Source organism: Papaver somniferum, chromosome 2 (genome assembly GCF_003573695.1).
Source record: "Papaver somniferum cultivar HN1 chromosome 2, ASM357369v1, whole genome shotgun sequence".
Classification (NCBI taxonomy): domain Eukaryota; kingdom Viridiplantae; phylum Streptophyta; class Magnoliopsida; order Ranunculales; family Papaveraceae; genus Papaver; species Papaver somniferum.
The window spans coordinates 94,434,634-94,454,736 of record NC_039359.1 but is presented as its reverse complement, the minus strand read 5'-3'; the positions used below and the strand labels follow the sequence as shown (position 1 = coordinate 94,454,736).

General features: G+C 37.8%; 2 protein-coding genes and 1 long non-coding RNA gene across 3 annotated transcripts; 2 read left to right on the top strand and 1 right to left on the bottom strand.

Moving 5' to 3' along the window:
* The first annotated feature begins 2,167 nt into the window (after positions 1 to 2,167).
* LOC113348447 lies at positions 2,168 to 12,740 on the top strand. Its single transcript, XM_026592219.1, has 18 exons — positions 2,168 to 2,760; positions 3,893 to 4,138; positions 4,843 to 5,033; positions 5,135 to 5,306; positions 5,975 to 6,112; positions 6,183 to 6,372; positions 7,070 to 7,215; positions 7,471 to 7,647; positions 7,880 to 7,990; positions 8,110 to 8,229; positions 8,550 to 8,706; positions 9,519 to 9,682; positions 9,825 to 9,911; positions 10,077 to 10,405; positions 10,518 to 10,596; positions 10,802 to 10,941; positions 11,500 to 11,767; positions 12,081 to 12,740. The coding sequence occupies exons 1-18, from the start codon at positions 2,470 to 2,472 to the stop codon at positions 12,411 to 12,413; spliced, it is 3,339 nt and encodes a 1,112-aa protein (XP_026448004.1). The 5' UTR covers positions 2,168 to 2,469; the 3' UTR covers positions 12,414 to 12,740.
* Positions 12,741 to 12,945: 205 nt separating this feature from the next.
* Positions 12,946 to 14,915, top strand: LOC113348448 (U-box domain-containing protein 15-like). Its single transcript, XM_026592220.1, has 2 exons — positions 12,946 to 13,406; positions 13,941 to 14,915. The coding sequence occupies exons 1-2, from the start codon at positions 13,129 to 13,131 to the stop codon at positions 14,755 to 14,757; spliced, it is 1,095 nt and encodes a 364-aa protein (XP_026448005.1). The 5' UTR covers positions 12,946 to 13,128; the 3' UTR covers positions 14,758 to 14,915.
* A 212-nt stretch (positions 14,916 to 15,127) lies between these two features.
* Positions 15,128 to 18,702, bottom strand: LOC113348445. The gene is made up of 2 exons (XR_003359679.1): positions 17,367 to 18,702; positions 15,128 to 16,536 (listed from the first exon to the last, which is right to left on the bottom strand). It is a non-coding gene; the product is annotated as an uncharacterized LOC113348445 (long non-coding RNA).
* Positions 18,703 to 20,103: the final 1,401 nt, after the last annotated feature.

Genomic DNA, 20,103 nt, shown 5'->3' with positions numbered 1-20,103 from the left:
ATGGACTATTTAGATACTTTTAATCCTGTTATTTCTAAGCCTACAACCATCAGACTTGTTCTTTCTCTTGTTGTCCAGTTTGATTGGAGGGTTAAGCAACTTGATGTAAGTAATGCATTTCTTCATAGAGATTTTAAAAAAGAGGTTTATATGGTTCAACTACCTGGATTTATGGATCCAGATCACCCTGACTATATATGCAAGTTACATAAATCAATTTGTAGGTTGAAACAAGCTCTAAGGGATTGGTATGATAAGCTTGTTGAGGTTGTTCTCTCCATTGGTTTTTAAATTTCTCATGCAGATACTTCTTTATTTGTTCATAAAGCTGGTACACAAATTACAGTACTTTTGGTGTATGTTGATGATATTCTCTTGTCTGGTACTTCTGAGCCTTTCTGCAATTCTGTGATCTCTGACATCAAACAACACTTTCCTATTAAGGACATGAGAGATGTACATTATTTTCTTGGTCTGGAGGTGAAGATAAATCACACTGATACGTTCCTTTCACAAACCAAGTACATCCTTGATCTTCTTCACATAACCAACATGCTTAGTGCCCAAACCTTGTTCTACACATGTCATTGCTGATGTCAAAATGAGTAAACACGATGGCACTCTTCTCGCTGATCATAGTGAATATATGTCTCTAGTTGGTGCGCTCCAATATATCACTTGGACAAGACCTGAGATAGCTTATTCTGTCAATCAAGTGTGTCAACATATGTCTGCACCAACTGACACTCATCTTACTACTGCCAAAAGAATACTCAGATACTTAAGATTTACTCTTAACTATGGGATTGTTCTGCAGAAGGGTCTTGTTGCTTTAAATGTATTTTCAGATGCTGATTGGGCAGGTAACCTAGATGACAGGCGCATCACAAGTGGATTTTGCATTTTCTTTGGGAAAAATCCCACTACATGGAGCTCTGAAAAGAAAGCCATTGTTTTCAGAAACTCCACTGAAGCAGAGTACAGGTCATTAGCACAAACAACTGCTGAAGTGGTCTGGGTTTGTCAACTACTTCAAGATCTTCACACTTTTCTTCCTTTCACTCCTACAATTGGTGGGGATAATATTAGTTATATTTCTCTGGAAACTAATCCTGTCAACCATAGTCATATGAAACATGTTGTTGTTGACGTCCATTTCATCAAAGAATCGGTGAATTCCAAGACTATCAAGCTATATTATATCTTCAACAGTTTCCAAGTTGTAAATATTTTCACAAAAGGTCTCTCTGCAGCTAGATTTGTTTTTCTACGAAACAAGGTGAGTGTTCATTCGACTGTCCAGCTCAACTTGCGGGGGGCTAATAACATTACAAACGACAGTTAGTTTCTGTTTACAGTTTCTGTAATATTCCGTTAACTATAACTGTTAGTTACAGTTTTATCTTTCAGTCGGTTATATTGTAATGTTGTAATGAGCCGTCTCTTCCGATATCTCTGATCATGTCTCCTGTATAAAGACCTCTGATCTTTCTGTGATGGTCAGGTTGATTTTCTAATAATAAATCATTTTCTGTAAGTCTCTAATACATTGTCATTTTATGTAAATCTCTAATACATTGTTGAGTATGTGAAAACGTAGCCATACCTACTTCAGAGGTTAATTTAAGTTAACTACATGTGAACTAGACTGGATTCTAAAACTTCGATAATACTACTTATGTTTCTGAATGAAGTGATAAGCTCTTTTTTTCGAAAGAAGTACTAAGATAAGGATATTTCTGAAAAATTCTATAAATGAAGGATACTTTTCTAATTCACTACTATCTTATATTATTTTTGTTTCTAAATAAAGTGATAGTATCTTTTTTTCCGAGAGGAAGTACCCAGGATAAGGATATTTACGAAGAATCCTATAAATGGAGGCTACTATTCTAATTCCATATCATTTTACTTTATCTTTCCCAGCATTCATTTTAAGTTCATTTTACTTTATCTTTCCAGCATTCATTTTAAGTTCCAGGTGGCGAAGGTTAAAAAAAAAAAGAAAAACATACAAATCTACTATCTCATTTAGGGGTTTATATTAGTTTTGTTTTTCAAAGAAGGGCCGCAGTCTAAATAATTTCTTTTAAGGGGTAAATATCAAATTATCCCTTGATCTGTACTAGGAAAGAGGTTCTTGATGTAAGTAAAAGATTAAGGATATTATTATTAACGAGAGTATATCTTTGTATCTTCCTTTCTTCTTACATTTTTCTAGGTTTTCACTGTAAACTTAGTAGTTTCTTCCTTAAACGATTCGGATTGTAAGATTGATAATCGTAGGAAGGAAAGATCTCCTTAACTAAGAAATCTAGTTATCATAACCTTGTTTTTGATGTCAGATTTGAAGTGTAGTTCCAAGGTGGTGGTTGTTCAGTAACAAAATGGAAGTATTAGATTTTAGGTTTTAACTGAATCATATGTACTATGTTTGTTAATTTTGTGAAGTATTTGTAACAAAAAAAAATGGGAGGATTCAGTGTGAGATGTAGAGTAGCAATTGTAGTAATAGTATCAGTGTGGATTGGTCTGGCTGCTTTATTTAATTTGTTTAAAAATGTTCCAAATGGTTGTATCATGACATATATGTATCCAACATACATTCCCATACCTACACCTGCAAATGTTTCTTCTGTAAAGTATGGATTGTTCTTGTATCATGAAGGATGGAAAAAGATTGATTTTAGTGAGCATATCAAGAAACTTAGTGGGGTACCTGTGCTTTTTATTCCGGGCAATGGTGGTAGCTATAAACAGGCAAGTTGCTTTTCCATATGTTTCATAATTGTGTTTCTTGAATTCATTTTGTTGCTTTGTTAATTGTTAGTAGTTCTTCGTTACTTTACAGTTCACACATTCTTATATAAAATGTCAAGTTAGTTATCACTACTTAAGCTGAATTGGGAATTTATCCAACAATTTTAGGGTTGAGAATAGGTCAATGAATATGTCGCGTTCTGATTTTATTGTGTCCTGCTTAGAAATTCTTTGTTGAAACTGGATTTGTTCAAGAAAAATGAATGCCGGATTTGGCCTGCAAGTGATCTCAACGAATATCAGCTCATCTATGAGATTCATCAGTATTATCATATAGAAAATCATATAAAAACATAATTCATGTCTAATGATGGATAGGGTCTAGAAGGAAATACTGCATTATAGAGTGTTATCTATCCTAAAGGTACATCAATGGATTCCACCAGCTTAGGATTACTTTAAAATAAGCATACAATTAAATCTTATCCTAAAGGTACATCAATGGATTCCACCAGCTTAGGATTACTTTAAAATAAGCATACAATTAAATCTATATACATGAATACGATTTGAGGTTATAAAAATATCACAAATGGAGGCATATGAGCTTGTGGATTTCTATTTGGCCTGCAACACATAGCAACTGACACCAACGTCACAATTATAATGACATTATCCTTATCTTAGTTTGTGGCATAGAGATTAATAAGTGCTAAATTTCTAGCAAGTGACTGGTTGCAAGCCTCTCCCGATAAGTAAGAAGAGAGGTTGGCAAAGAAACAAAACTTCAGCTGCGACTTTGGTTATTTAAACCACTTAGAGGGCATGTATTTAATATCTCAAATACTAGAACTCGTTAAAAAACTGAGGTAATCTGGCACACCTCTTTTCATCCTACTTTAACTTCCTGACAATCTTTCCTTTTAGAACTGAAGATAAGCACCTGCTAGTATGATGTATCCCAACTTTTGATATTGGTATTTTTCGTACCACCTATTAATTTGGATATGTCAAGTTAATGCCTGATTTCTTCTCCACTATGCTCGTCGCATTATGGTCTTTTCATCCCACCTATCAATTGGGGCTTGCTGGTATCCTTATATGTATTTTCTTACCTTTCTTTTTGTTCCAGGTCCGTTCTGTGGCAGCAGAATCTGATAGGGCATATCAAGGGGGTCCGCTTGAGCGCACATATTATTACGAAGCATCATTAGCTTCTGAAGAAAGTGAAAATAGGGATATCTATGGTTTTACGTTACCCAACCAATATAGTTCAATGCTGGATTGGTTTGCTGTTGATCTTGAAGGAGAGCATTCTGCTATGGATGGTCGAATTCTTGAAGAACATACAGAATACGTTGTATATGCTATCCATAGGGTACCTTTTTTCACTATTTGTGTCAAGCATTGTTTGAATTTACCTAGTTTTCTCCCGAAGAACTATTAGTATACTGTTTCATCCCCACACATAGTTATTGCCCTGTTATCAGTTGTTTATCTACTTCTGCATCCAGAGAAATCTTCTATTACTAGTATGTTGGATTGTCTGAGTTTGTATGTGCGTGTTTATTGACCGAGCATTATGTTTTCTTTGTCTGTATGCATCTGTTTGGATTTGATGGAGGCTGGTTAAAATGGTTTGTGAGGGGAGACTCTTAATTTTTCAAAATTGTAGGACATTGTTATGTTTCAGGCTATAGAAAACCTGACCACCTTGGTTTTTGGATACGTTTAGGATACTTGAACTGATGGTAAAAGTAATGTGAAATGTCGTGATAAATTACAATAATAGTCACTGTACACAAGATTAGTTCCATTCATTTTTCGGGTTTTTTAAGTAAATTACGTGATTGGGGATCTGCATTCCTGGTCTATCACGGAGAGAACCATGGGTGCAAAACTGTTAATATTGGGCTTTTATGCTCTACCGATTTACCAGTAGTATTGAAGTTTTTACATTCTTGAGTTTCTTTGTTAAATCAGCATTTTTCTAGTCCTACTTGCAAACTGCCTCCTTAATCTTCATTCTTTTGTGTGCTCTTGAGATTTCAAGTTATTTTCATTTTTATATATTGTTTGCAGATATTAGATCAATATAAAGAGTCCCGTGAAGCTCGGTCTAACGAAGGTGCTGAAACCACTGGAAGCTTACCACGAAGTGTAATATTGGTTGGTCATTCCATGGGTGGTTTTGTAGCCAGAGCTGCAGTTGTGCATCCACATTTAAGGAACGGAACAGTACAAACTGTTCTTACACTTTCAAGCCCACATCAGTAAGCTTTATTGATAATGAACAACGTCATCGTGGTTTTACGAACTAATACTTCGGCTTGACCATCTTAGTGCTTAATGAGATAGAGTTTTTTTCTTTCAGGTCGCCTCCTGCAGCACTACAACCATCTTTGGGTCACTATTATTCTTACATAAATAAAGAATGGAGGGAAGGATATGAGGTCCAAGCTACCCATGCGGGCCGCTTGTTGTCGAAGTCTACGCTCTCTGATGTTGTCGTTGTCTCCATTTCAGGCGGTATTCATGATTATCAGGTTATTTTCCATTGCCACCTTTGGCGCTTCCTTTTACTGTAAAGTGAAACTTATACATAAAGTTTGTCCAACCACTTCAACCTGTAATTTTACAAAGATCGTGGGAAGCAGAATCAGGGTAACACTGCATTCTATAATATACAGATATAATAATGTGTGCTTTTGTTCGTTAATAAGACTTCTGTATAAGACATTCCTGAAGAATACTCAGCAAGGTTATATTAGACATTCATAATAAGACTTCTGTATAATCATATGTTTGTAGAGGTGCAGTAGGCTGCGTCTGTACCAATAACAAAAGTTACCTGTCTTTGCAATAGGGCCACAGCTCTGTATATCTGATCATGAATGTTGCCTGACTTTCACTTACCTTATTATGCCAACTATGGATAAAACCCAGCAACTCTTGGTTGTAGATGATCATGCATTTGCTATAGGAAAAAAAAATTAACACAGTTCATTCTTGAGAATATGCAAAGCATTATTTCAGCTGAATTATTTCTTTTAGCGAAAATATGCTTTATGCAATCTTGACAAGAGCAATGAAACAATTTTAAGAGGTTTTGGTCTTAATTTCCTTTATAACATCAATCTGTTTTTGGTATTACTTTTGAGAAGCTGTGCACTGTTATTTGCATTTTCTTATAATTGTCTTTCTCATGTTGCAGGTTCGGCCAAAGTTGGAATCCCTTGATGGAATCGTGCCCTCAACTCACGGTTTTACGATAGGTACCATGGGAATGAGGAACGTGTGGGTTTCCATGGAACACCAGGCTATTCTATGGTGCAACCAAGTTGTTGTACAAGTGAGTGAAGTTTATTCTTGAAAACACAGCTTTTCTTACGGGCACTGATGGACTTCACTTCTCATTTCAGGTGTCACACACTCTTCTTACTATGATTGATACAGAAACTGGTCAACCATTTTCCAGTGTACCAAAAAGACTTACGGTGTTCTCCAAAATGTTTCGTAGTGGGATACCACAAAGTTTTAACTGGATGAGGCAGCTGCAACCTTCCAAGATTTCTACTGAAGTTCCTATTTTGGATAAAAAAATTGCTGCTGGTATTGTCCAAACATTTACTTATACAATTATGCTGGCTAGGATGGTCATGTAAGGATTTATGATTTACCTAGTTTAATAATGCGGAAGCTATGTTTAGTTGGTTTGCTCGTAATGTCTCAGGAGGAAGCCCACCGTTTTGATTTTCTAGCTGCTCTTTATTGTTGCTCAATCACCAAGATTCTCTTGTACAGTAGCCTGTCTTTTGCAATTCTAAGATTCCATTTAAAATATTACCTGGGATCCTGCCACCTTGACCATCCTTCTATCAAGCATAAGCGGCTGCAAGCCACAAGAAAATAAAATCTTATTGCGGGAAGTCAACATATGCTATTTTATTGTAGAAAAATCAAGCATATAGCTATCTCAAGGGTGTCTCACCACACATATATCTACATGACGTTAGGTGATGATTTGAGACATGCTATGTCGGCGGATCATATAAGATGATTCTGCCTACAGAAAGTTATTAAATTTTGACACAACTGTTCTTTATGATCTTCAGCAACATGCATGATTAATTTCTAAAATGAAATGTACAATGTGTTTGTCCAACTTTGAAGAATGTGGTCATGAAGGTCTTTGCTGTGGTAGAGAAGAGTTTTAATAAATTATTATTGATGCTTTAGAATTTATACGGTCATTCTATTATGATGTCTTATAAGCTTTTTATCTAAAGCCTCTTCACCGTGTTTGCAGGATCTAGGGAAGAGACTCTCTCCCCTTGCCCCAAATCAGTCCATTGGAATGATGATAGCCTTGAAAAGGACCTTTACATTCAGTCAACTACTTTTGCTGTTCTAGCAATGGATGGGAGGCGGCGGTGGTTGGACATCAAGAATCTGGTGAGCTTGATCAAGTTTGTTTAATATGTGTGTATTTATGGATTGTACATTATCATCTGGATGGTGTCCTGATATTAGTAAATGTGGAAATACTGTGCCATGGTTGGGCATCAAAGAGCTTCCGCGTCGAAACTCGTACTAGATTAGGGAGTTAACAACTTTCGTATTATCCAATTTTGATACTTTTTCAGTGTAGTGCTTGCTGTTGTATTTTGTAAAAGAACATTATATTGACAGTTTGAGTTTCATGCTTAGGGATCAAACGGAAAGAGCCACTTTATATTTGTCACAAACCTTGTTCCATGTTCTGGGGTTAGACTTCATCTTTGGCCTGTAAAAGGCAAAATGTCTTTAGAAGTACCTTCAAATCAAAAAATTATTGAGGTTACTTCGAAGATGGAGCAGATTCCAGCTGGACCAGCACCAAGGCAGGTACGAAGACATGGATAACTCTCCTTTTCTCTTTTCTCTTTTTCCTTTTCTTTATTTAATAGTTATAACCATGAAAATACCTAGATGGTTATTGAGCAAAGCCTTGCTTACATTTTTGTTACGTAAATGTCTCCCGAAGAAAGGCATCTAGTATAAATTTATACTAGCACCGAGCTTAATTATGAATGTTGCAGACTTGTAGTTCTGTGGACTTATCCTGTTGGCTTCGCAGATAGAACCAGGTAGCCAAACTGAACAAGCACCTCCATCATCAGTATTCCGCCTGGGACCTGAAGACATGGAAGGTTTCCGGTTCCTGACTATCTCAGTTGCACCTCGTCCGGTATTTTTCCGTACTGTTTAGTAAGAATATTATTGGTATTTTATGGCGATAATAATTCAGCATTTATAGGTTGTAATGAAATCATAAGAACTAATTGTTCATAACCATTTTGTCATCAGAGTGTGTCAGGTAGGCCTCCACCAGCAGCATCCATGGCAGTTGGTCAGTTCTTTAATCCCGAGGAAGGGAAGAGGGAATTCTCTCCTTCGTCTCTCTTACTTTCTAGCTACATTGATCAGGTTAAATTTTGTTTCTTCATTCCCAGCTCTTAGTGGTCCATTTGAGTTATTGACAACTGGATTTGTAACTTCGCATGCCATGTTAACGTGTTCAAAAGGAACATCGGAGGAGTTTAAACTTTTCGCAAAGAATCTGAGAGAGTTTGTGTCTTATCTATAATTGGTTGATCAGGATGACAATACATTATATCCCTTGATTAGGATTTCAGAACAGATCAGGGAATGCTCCTATGTTTCCATATTGTGTCATTAGTTATGAGGCTTCAACTCGTTAGTTTAGCATGATGTACTTTTACAGAATATTGTTGCACATCATGCAGGAGTTGCTGTTGGAGGAGGACCATCCTCTTGCTTTCAATCTATCATTCTCCGTAAGCTTAGGTCTTTTGCCAATTAGCATGTCTCTAAAAACCAGAGGCTGTGGAATAAAAAATTCTGGACTTCCAGTGGAAGAAGCAGGTGACGTCGAACATAGCAGTAAGGGTTCATACAAGCTTCTAACCTTTAGTGTAAACTTCTTGAATATTTGCTGTAGATTGAATTTAATGTTCTTGGTCGATTTCTTATTGCAAAAATTTATGTTATAACATTGTGATTGCTGTATTGGCATGCAACACTCATATACCTAGTGAAGCCTAGATCTAATCATTCTTGAGATATTTATAATTATATCCGCGGATCACGCAGTCATGTTGCTGACTGTACTAATCATTATTAGGAACTGACACCAATTTTGTTTTAAGGTATTCTTTTACCACTTTTGAATGTCGCAGATGTGACATGTTTCACTTAATTATGCAATTTTCTTTTTTACTTGCTCTGATTAAATCGATTAGGCTATGAGTGTTTGGGACACAAATTGATGTCTACAATTTTTACCTGATTATCTTTTGGATTACTATCAAACTTCAGAAACGATGTTTGTCTCTATGGTTGGTATATCTGGATATCATCTAGGTGTTAGTATTCAGTTATTAAATGTCCATCACATAATTGATGTATGTCATTATAAACTGCAGCTCATTCAATCTCGGCAATAAGTTTCACCACCCTAGTAAACATTTGATGGACTAATCTTATTTCTGAATAATTATGCTCCACCATACCGCTACATTCAGTTTCACGTGTGATAAATCCATAGGATAGACCCGTCATTCATTCAAGACTATAATGAATGAAAGATTATCTCAGAACTCCGAAGTCTTAAGTCATACATTGTTTAACTCCTTAAATGCATTTGTAAAAGAAAATGCATTTGTTACTGATTGCTCCTTTTTCTTTCTGTGTAGGGCTTTGTAAACTTCGTTGTTTTCCACCTGCAGCTGTGGTTTGGGATCCAGTATCAGGCCTTCAGATAATTCCAAATCTCTATTCAGAGACAATTTTGGTGGATTCTTCACCAGCCTTCTGGGCATCGACTCCAGGGTCTGAAAAGACCACAATTATGTTAATGGTATGAAATGACAGTATGAATTCATTCAAATCACAAATTACTCAAGTGTTATAAGATCATTTATATGAATACGGACTAAACAGAAATAAGTATATTCTTATTCCCGTATTTTGATTCATTAGGTGCTTTTGTTTGCACTCAGGTAGATCCGCATTGTTCATACAAAATCAGTGCGTCCGTATCTATTACTGCTGCTGCTGGAAGATTTTTACTTATGTACTCCTCACAGGTGATAATTTTCATTGCACACCTAATTAGTACTATCATCTAGTTCACTGCTAGTCAATGGATTATGAATCTGTTCTCAGCTCACTTGGTTATTTGGAAGTCATGATGCTTTAAGGTGTAATCAATCAGGTCTCAAAATTTTCATTTGGGGGTGTGCTTCTTGCAGATAATTGGTTTCTCCATTGCCGTGATTTTTTTCGCACTGATGCGGCAATCACGTGCGTGGGAGCTTGACCTACCTCTGCCCTCCATGCTGGCTGCAGTAGAGTCCAACCTCATAATGCCTCAATCCTTTGTGCTTGTGGCAGTGTTGCCTATTTTAATTTCATTGGTTATTTCATTGATAATATCTCAGCCACTTCCCCCATTCTTCAGCTACATTACTGTCTCTCTGATTTGCTATGCATTTGCAAATGGGTGCGTCATTATTCTGATTTTGATATCTCAACTAGCCTTCTTCGCCGTTGCCATGGTGCATACTTTCCTCAAATTAAGGTTAGTGGTGTGTGTCTCATGTATTAGTGCTGGATCTTATTTTACAGTCGAAAGAAATTCAACTGCCAAATATTTTAATGGTCAATTAGCTGACACACGTGGTCCTTTGCAGATGGCGAGGGTGGGAAGAAAATCTTCGTTTTGTAGTTTTTAGACGGTTGCTCACAATCTATAATCTCTTTTCCTTTAAGGTAAGCTCTGACACCCAATGCATCGAAATTAGTTCATATCGATTGGCTATTGCTTAAACAAGATCGCAGAACATTCTTAGTTTATCCATCTTGAACTTTTAAACTGATTTGGTCAATTTGGCTATCAGCCTATCACATACTCATCAGATGATTTACGTAGTTGAAACTTGGGCTTGAACTTTAATTTGTTCCATACTTAAAACAGGCGGTCAGGATACTCAAGGGAAATCCAACTCTTGTTACTGCAGTGACTGCAATTATTCTTGTTTCTTTTGTTCATCCCGCTTTTGGTCTGTTGGTACTCCTTCTGTCTCATGCTCTATACTGTCATTCGGCTCTCTGTAGGTACGTGCTTGGTCTGTGCAAGTTTTCTTCCTCATGTGTAATGTGGCTTGGTTTCTGTTTGAAATTGATGACTTCTCATTTAAGCTATCGCAATCCTTGGTTCACTGCTTTGTACTTGATTCATGATCGACAGGTTCACCACTTTTTCATTTGTTTTGTGATTGGTAGAATTAATGTTAGTTGGAGAGACATGATTTTATGAGAGGATGTGAGTGACATAGGTTAACCATTATACAAAATATTGTGAAGTCGACTGCGGAACTCCACGTCTCATGGTATGTCTGGTCCCACATTTTCTCCACAAAAGAGAGCGTGTTTTGTAGTTCTAATTATGGATATGCGGGCTTGATATATTAGCGCTGCCTGTCCCATGAAAAATAGGATCTATAAAGAGTACTCCTGAATTACGATATTACGTGTTGTAGGTTACTTATTTTGTTTCGAGGGTGAAGTTTTGACGTCCTTTTCTCTTCTCTAATTGGTTTAAGTAATAATTTTCAAGAACTCCAGTCTTTGAGATAATGCAAGATCCATAACTGTCACATGTTTCTGTAACAGTTTTCTTGGGACTTCCTTTCGCACCCATGCTCAAAAGGAGCAGCAAGATTCTAAAACCAAGCACAATGACAGGTCCCAGCATAAGATTAAATCCGATGGTGGGCTGGACCCACTTCTTCCTGTGGAGGAGAACCCTCTCAATAGCCCAAACTCTGCAAGAAGCTATAGTGATACACAATTAGAGATCTTCAACTTCCGACATGGTATGCTAATTTTGCACCTTCTCGCGGCTCTCATGTTTGTCCCATCACTTGTCGCTTGGCTACAGGTATGCATCCTTTTTTGCTATGTGGTTATAAAGATCATTATTTTTCTGCAAATTACATCCCCCATCCCCGAAATATTCTAGTTTAGGAACCACCCTAGGTTACAACGCCTGGTTAACTGGTGTGTAATATTCAAATTGTAATTTACTGATTAATCGTAGTAAATGCGTGTGTTTGTGGTAATTGTGTTCCCCATATGCCTGATACCTTATTAGTGAAATGTCCACCTTATACATGCATAACCTTCGTGCCTTCTGCATCTTGCTACATTATAATTCGTGGTTCTCATGCATGGATCTGTTTTAATTCTTGCAGAGAATTGGGCTTGGTCAGAGTTTACCATGGTTTTGGGATTCTGGTATTTGTGTATTTGTCATTTTCCACGGTCTAAGTTCAAGACCTGGATTTGATTCCCTCTCATTTCCCTTACCTGGTTTCCGAGGCAGGGAAGTTGGTTTGAGCTTCGTCTATCTGCTCGCTGGATATTATTGTTTTCTCTCTGCTCTTGCTTTAACTCCATACAGATCCTTTTACTCCATGGCTGTAGTTGGAATCGTATCTACTGCTGTGACAGTAATAGAGAGAAAGAGCAGAGAAAAGGGAGAGATTCATTTAACCTCCAGCAGGAAACATTCTCACAGACATTAACAAACTCCTTGTCAAAAAAGCTATACACATACCTAAATCTTAGATGGGTACAAGTTATGTTGTAAATTTTTCTTTGTCAGGTTATATTTTCTGGTATAATGATAAGCATCACGGTTTAGCAATTTTTTGAGTGAGAGATCTTTGGAACCAAGAGAATAGATTAATGTAGAAAAAAAGATGAGGGAAGCTAATTGTTTCTGACAGGGTTTGTGTTTCAGTACTGTTTTGTTTGTATCGTTGTTGTTGCACATTTCATTGAATTGGACCAAACACTGCACAGAACTTATTATATTCATCTTCAATATACTTGATCAGCACTGTAAACAACATGTCAGAATCCGCTTCCACTTGGGCCATTTAAACAAAGGCCCTGTGTGCCACTTGCTCGGAACATCTGTGATTGTATTACAAGAGCTGGATGCTCAAAATCTGGGACGTCAATATCAAGATCGAGTAGGATTTGCCCAACTAATACACAGCTTCTTATTGAATCGAGATCCCCACAATTTAAGAGCTTGTCTCAAGGTCATGGCAAGCACATGCGCATAGTATGTGGTTCCGTACCCTTCCTCGTTGGAAGGGCCTGCCTGCCTTGTCTAGCTGTATCTGTCTACTTCCCAAATCTCAGATTCATACTAAAAACCCAACATTTCCGACTTCAGTGACTCGCTCGGTCTTAATGAGTCAAAGGTTTATAGAGTGAAGTGAAGTGAAAATGAGAGTTGATCAAGAAGAAGAGACTTGCAAATCAAAAAGAGAGATTCTGATCAGAGAATTGTCGTTGAAGCTTAATAATAGAGATGAATTTCTACAAGTTAAAATCCAAGCAGCTAAAGATATTAGAAAGATTGCTAAATCTTCTGTTAAGGCTCGTTCTTGTTGTGGAGTTGCAGGGATTGTACAACCTTTGATTTCTATGATTTCTTGTTCGAATTTAGAAGCTACTGAATCTGCATTGCTCGCTCTTCTCAATATCGCTGCCCGGAATGAACGGTGAGTTTTTTTAATCTCTGGGTTTGCTCTAAATCCCTAATTTTTTGATTCATTTGTGTCGGTAAATCATTGATGTTTTGTGTATTCATTGTTCTGAAATTAAGGGTGTTTCATTTATAAGATCTCTGAATCTTGGCATGTTTTGGATTAATCACTATGTAGATTTGAGCATCTCACAATGTTTTTGTAATGCCTTCAGATCTAGGATGATTGGTGGTAGTAGTGTTTTAGAGATTCTTATGTTCAATTTCTTGAAGACAAATTTTTTTCTGTTTGTCAAAATCTGAAAGTTGGGATTTCCATCTGTCTGTGTTATCTTAAAATCAGTATGTTCTTGTAATCTAGATACCATTGTCTTAGTGTTGTCTTTGCTGTTGTTGTGAAGTGTATCTTGCTTCATTTCCTGTAAATTGCTTGCAGGAGTTGACCTGTTTGTTTTCTTTACTGTTCTCTTATATCTCACAAAATGTTTGTTCATCTGGTGAGATATATTTGTCAGCTGCTTTCCTGATTACAGTGGTGCTTTCTTTTCAGAAACAAAGTCATAATAGTGACATCAGGTGCGGTTCCGTCTCTGGTCGAACTTCTTAAATCCCAGAATGGTCATTTAAGAGATTTAGCTACTGCAGCAATTTTGACACTCTCATCTTCACCTTCTAATAAACCAACAATTGCGATTTCTGGAGCTATACCTCTTCTAGTTCAGACTCTCAGCTCTAGTAGTGTCCAAGGAAAAGTAGACGCTGTCACAGCTTTATACAATCTCTCTACCTGCACAAAAAATTCGACTCCTGTTATCACGGCTGAAGCAGTTCCTCCTTTGCTTACCCTACTCCAAGAGTGCAAAAAATACTCCAAATTTGCTGAGAAAACAAGTGCGTTACTCGGAATCTTGGCCAACTCCGAAGAAGGACGGTTAGCAATTTCGGACTCTACTATGGGAATTCTGACATTGGTTGAAACTGTGGAAGATGGATCTTTAATCAGTACTGAGCATGCAGTTGGAGCGCTGCTGTCTTTATGCTGGAGTTGCAGAAATAAATATAGAGAACTTATCCTGAAAGAAGGTGCAATTCCAGGTCTCTTGCGATTAACAGTGGAAGGCACAGGAGTAGCTCAAGAAAGAGCTCGAACACTGCTTGATTTGCTCAGAGATTCTCCGCAGAAGAGATTGCCGGCATCTTCATTGTTAGAGAGTATTATTTCGGATATCGCTCTCAGGGTGGATGGGGCAGACAAAGCTGCTGCTGAAACAGCTAACAGGTTATTACTAGACATGGTTCAGAGAGGCATGGAACTCAGCATTTGTCACCTCCAGCTTAAGGCTGCATCTTTTACACCTTCACAGTAACCATCTGTATGGAACTTCTCTAATTTGATAGATTTCAATAAGCCAGTTGAAGCTATCCCAGTTGTATCACTTACGCCTGTGAGTCATTGCCACAATCGAGTAAACGGCTCAAATAGAATGCAAATATTTAGTTCGCAATAATGGAAGTGTGCTTGCAAGGATTTTGCCTGTTTTTTTAATCTTTAGACCCGTTAAACTCGGCCCCAAAACACATCTATAATATCATATGTATCATAACAAATTGATCAGTCAGAATCATTTGTTCAAGATATGAGATATCTAAGACGTAAATATTGATTCTGACTGATGAAATCCTGGGTTGCCAACAGTGATTTGAAAAAGGAAAATTCATGACAAAAAAAAGGAATGATTCAAAATTTTCAATTTTCAAGCACTTTGAACAGTTTCACCACTCAACCGAGAAAGAGACCAAAATGTGTCATATAATGGGTCAACTGCATAAATTCATAAACACACGCACATAACGAATCTAATGCTACACAGAAAAAGATTACATGGCAAAAGGAGGCTAATATATTTATCCGGGCACGCTGAGCCAGTGAAGAGATTCACCTGAGATCTCTGACCAATTAGGTTCAATCCAACTGCAGTTTAAATCCTCCTCCGAATCACAATGTCCACCTGAGATCTTTAGCACAATGTCCACTCCCAAAACAGTGATACATACCTGTATCAAGGGAATAGTACAAAATTCCTTTGTTATGCAACCTTGGAAAGGAGACTTTGTTCTCCATTTGACTTGTCTGAGCAATTGCTGAGATACAAGAGGTGTTGCTAATGAACAAGATATACCGCCCCAAATGCTTAACTTCAACCCAAACCGTATCATTGTGCTCCAACCTAAAAATGCGAACCCATTTTCCGAAACGGCCTAAAAACACAGATAAAAGTTTTCCTTCACACTCCACCAAGAAACTCTTATAGATAAACTCACAGTTAGGACGAGTCACCGTGTCTAATATTTCCCAATTAATGCCATGCTCCAAATTACATACTCCTAAAGTTCCATTGATGTCTAAGCAATAGAATGCTCCACGATAAAAAAACTGGACTGTTAAAATCCGCCTCAAATTCCATGGGTTTCCTATCGGGAAGCCAATAAAAACCGTCAAAGGAAACATTTGTCCAATGTTCATCTCCACGTTTAATGTAGAAAGTGAAAACATTATCCCCAATTTGTTTACTGACGCCAAAAACTACACAATCTGAAGAAGTGGGCGCGGACGAGAATGAGATACCTGAGAAATCATAACAATGCTCATCTGGTAATTCCGGAAGTTCGATACTGGATCTTGTGAAGGGATTGTAGAAGAACAATGTCTTGCCTTTTGATATGAGCAACCACCCACCTTTGGAAAACCGAATTCTAGAGCCTTTTAACGATTCAGGGATTTTCATAAGGTAGTTGTCATTATTATGCATAGAATTTACGAAATTGTAGACGGATCGATTATATATAGGAAAAACCATCCATGGGGACAAATCTGGGGTAGTCCAAGTAGAATAGGATCTTCTCAGACTTAATATCGATCGATGCTTTTTACTAACTGCACGTAATTGTATGTAATCCACTGTATGGAGATACTTTGAAATCGACCTTACCATATCATCCTGAAGCATCGTCCATGGTCCTGCTTCTTCAACATCCTCTTTCTGACCATCCTTCGCTACAACAGCTATGTTTTCGATTGCCTGTACAACTTTATCCTTGTGTTTGTCCTTTCCTAAACACAGTCTGCTGTATTTTTGTTATCAAACCTACAAATGAGAAGATGCAAGACATCGTTAAGAATTCTGATGACATTACTACTTTAAAAGAGAGCATGTATGACCTACACCCACAGATGTAGAGACCATTCGTTTATATATGTGGCGATTCGTTGTAATTATAGGAATAGAAAAAAGCGAAAAGCACACACACAACAATTTATGGTAATGGCATTTTTCCTTGTGGTCTGAACCAGATAGAATTAAGATAAATAAATTATCCAATCATTCCCCCGAGCTTTTGAAGTTGCATAGTAGCCTTTTAGCATGTGAAGCCGTTCATTAGTTAAGGGAAAACAAAAATCTACACTCATACAAAAGACTGAAGCATATGTATACAGATAAGTCTGTAATAGGATTGGCCAGTTAAGGGTGCTACATATACATCTTTATTATAAAACACAACCGTCTTTGTTCTAATCATAAGTCGAGTCATAAGTTGTTTGTACAGTCATAGTCCCAGTCGTAAGTATCTCTGGCTCCATACTACTTAAAAGTCATTGGATAATAAAAATTAGGGGTGCTGAATAAGGAAGTCTCTCTATTCTAAAGCTCTGTAAAACAACTAATTCCAATCTATTTAGTCTGACCATACTACAAGGTGTGCCGGCACCTAGTTGTGTCACTGGACCTTAACTTTCAACTTTCTATCGTAACTCCCTGAGGTCCTCCTTTAAGTGAAATAGTTGGACCCTTTTGGTAGAGTAATTACTCCCACAGTGGCCCTGTGGATGAGACACCTCCCCATAACAATTGCTCGAACATATCAATAAGGATAGATAACAAAGTTGAAAATTTGAAGCACGACTTTTAAAAATTACCTTGGAGTGGTAGTAATCATCAGCCATTCAGGCGTGTCCCATGGCATTGGTAGCTCAGGACATGGTAAAGAAAGTAAAATACTTCCGTCTTCCAAGTCATATCTGTAAAGGCACATTTCCCAGTCTTGTGTGTAATACACGCACCCCTTTGAAAATCCCAACTCCGAGGCCAAGCAAGACAGTTGTGTACGATTGCCTAGAAAGAAGACATAGTCATCCAAACTATTCACTTCCTCCCAAGCCATTGTAGAGAAATCCAAATCCAATTTTGATATTATTATTCGGGTTACACAGTTCTGATAAGCACCTCTCGGAATGTAACACCTTTCTACTCTATAAACAAAACCGAAAGACTCCACCCAGTACTGTTGAACAAGACAATCCAAACCCCCCGCTACTGATTCAGGTTCGACATTGTCATCTATCCACATAAATTCACTTATGCTAAGGGTTTCATATCATCAATATCAGACCCTCGTCGTATTGCAATCTCCAAGTAGAAACCACTCACACACATTATAAATAACTTACCATTAGTAATTAACATTGTGCGAAGACTTTCAGTAATATTAACAAACTCATGTTTTCTCCAATCTTTTTCACCAGGGTGACAATAAAAAAGAATATCAGGCCTTTCACATCCTTGCAATAGTATATAAACCATGGAATCATCACAGATACTACCACCACCACCACCACCACCACCACCACTGGTGCTGCTCTTAGGAGGTGAAGATAAAAAAGCCTCTTTGACATAATATTCATCAAAATTGGTACTATTTAGACCATGAAGTAAATTAGGCAACATGACAGTGTCCAGTGATACAGGATTCATAGGAAACAATTCCCAAAATTGAATTTAGTTTCTACATCATCATCACAAACAACGGTATGGATTTTTTGTAAATTTTGTTCATGGGATCACATATATTATAGAAGGTTTGAAACTTACTATCTTTTCCATGTGGGAAAACAAGCCAAGGTGCAACATTTGGTGATGGGGGGAGTCTACGTTCACCTCTTTGATGATCTGCTTCCATGGAAGTTCGAAACCCTAACTCTGGTAACTGAAGAAGAAGAAGAAGAAGAAGAAGAAGAAGAAGACGAAGTGATGCCCAGCTTTGTCACTGTTGTCAGTAATAACCAAAGCACCTTCATCAGTGTATTCATAAACGGGTCTCCTGATAGATTTGAGAGCACCAAAGGGTTGCGGGCCTGCAGTAAGTCCGTCTAGCCGAGTCTTTAAACTTGCTAACTGCTAAGGCATGGGGTGGATACAGGGATGTTGGGTCTCTGACGAGGGGTACTATAAGTCATTCGCAATTCCCGGATGGCATTTTAGTTTTTCTCGGTCTTTTGTCGGCTCAAATTATTCATCAGGAAGTGATAGACGGACCGCGTTTTCTCCCGCAAACCTTTCAACAGAGATATGATTCTAACAGTTGGATGGTGAAAGTGTACAGTGGGTCCCAATATTTGGCTCAGTCGGTGGTTTTGTCGGGATAAAATGCTTGGTCAACGTAGCATTTCCATTCATCTCAGAAATATCTTATTGTGGTTTTGAGTTTTAAGGTCAATTTCTACGAAAGTACGATGTAGCAATGAGCCAAGTCCCAGATGTACCCAATTTTATAAAAAAATTTGGGTGTGTGGTTGATTATTATTTCCAATCTCTTATTTGAAGCTCCGATGAACATACAATTATTTATCTAAATTGAAGTGGGACATTGTAGTGGAGAAAGGTCGATGTCAAACCTTTCTAGAGGTGGGAAGTTGATCTTATTAATATTTTTTTTTTCTTTTGAGGAGAACTAGCAAATTTATTCATTTACTGGAAATAAACCCTGATGTTTTTAGGGTAGGTTACAACATTCATATCATTAATAACAATTCTTTGGATACAAGGGGGCACTAGAATTCCCAAATAAGCGTAGCGTGGTTGTTTGGTTGTGTTACTGTGATTCCACTGCATGATTTGCCAAAGCGTCCGCTCCTTGATTGACCTCTCTGTAGGCATGTTGAACCGTATGTTGTGGTATCCGTTGTAGTAGAGCAGTCGCCTCCTCAATCATTGGTTTGATGTACCAAGGTGGAGATGCTTGATTTTTGATAAATTGTACTAGTGATAATGAATCTGCCTCAAAACCTATTCTGTTCCAGGTATGTTGAGTTGTTGTTCTAGCTGCGATAATGAAAGCCCAAGTTTCCGCCGTTAGTGCTGAAGTGATGCCCAGCGGTGTGGAGATGGCTTTGAGAGTTTTACCAAGATGGTTTCTGCATAGGACCCCTGCACCTGCCATTCCTGATGCTCATTTTGTTGCACCATCTGTATTCACTTTAATCCAGTTTTCTACAGGTGGTATCCATCCAGTTGAGATAGTGCAAGATTGGCGGTTATTACTAATGATGGTTGGTGGTGGTGTGAACGGTGTCGGGGTGGTAGATGATTTCTTGCCCCAGACATATTCCGAGTGCAAAAGGAGAATGATCTGGAAAATTTGTGCTGGTGTTTGGGTTGTGTTTTTGTAGACGGCTGAATTTCTGACGAGCCATAATTTCCAGGTAGTGAAATATAAGATTGTTTTTTGTGCTTTGGGGAATGGGAGGTGAAGAAGTTGGTGCATGTTGTGAACTGGTGGGATTGGGTTTTGGTTATTAGGGCTTCTTGGTAGGTGACCAAAAATGAGATTCCAAACATCTTCAGCCACACGACATCGGAACAACAGGTGTGTTGTTG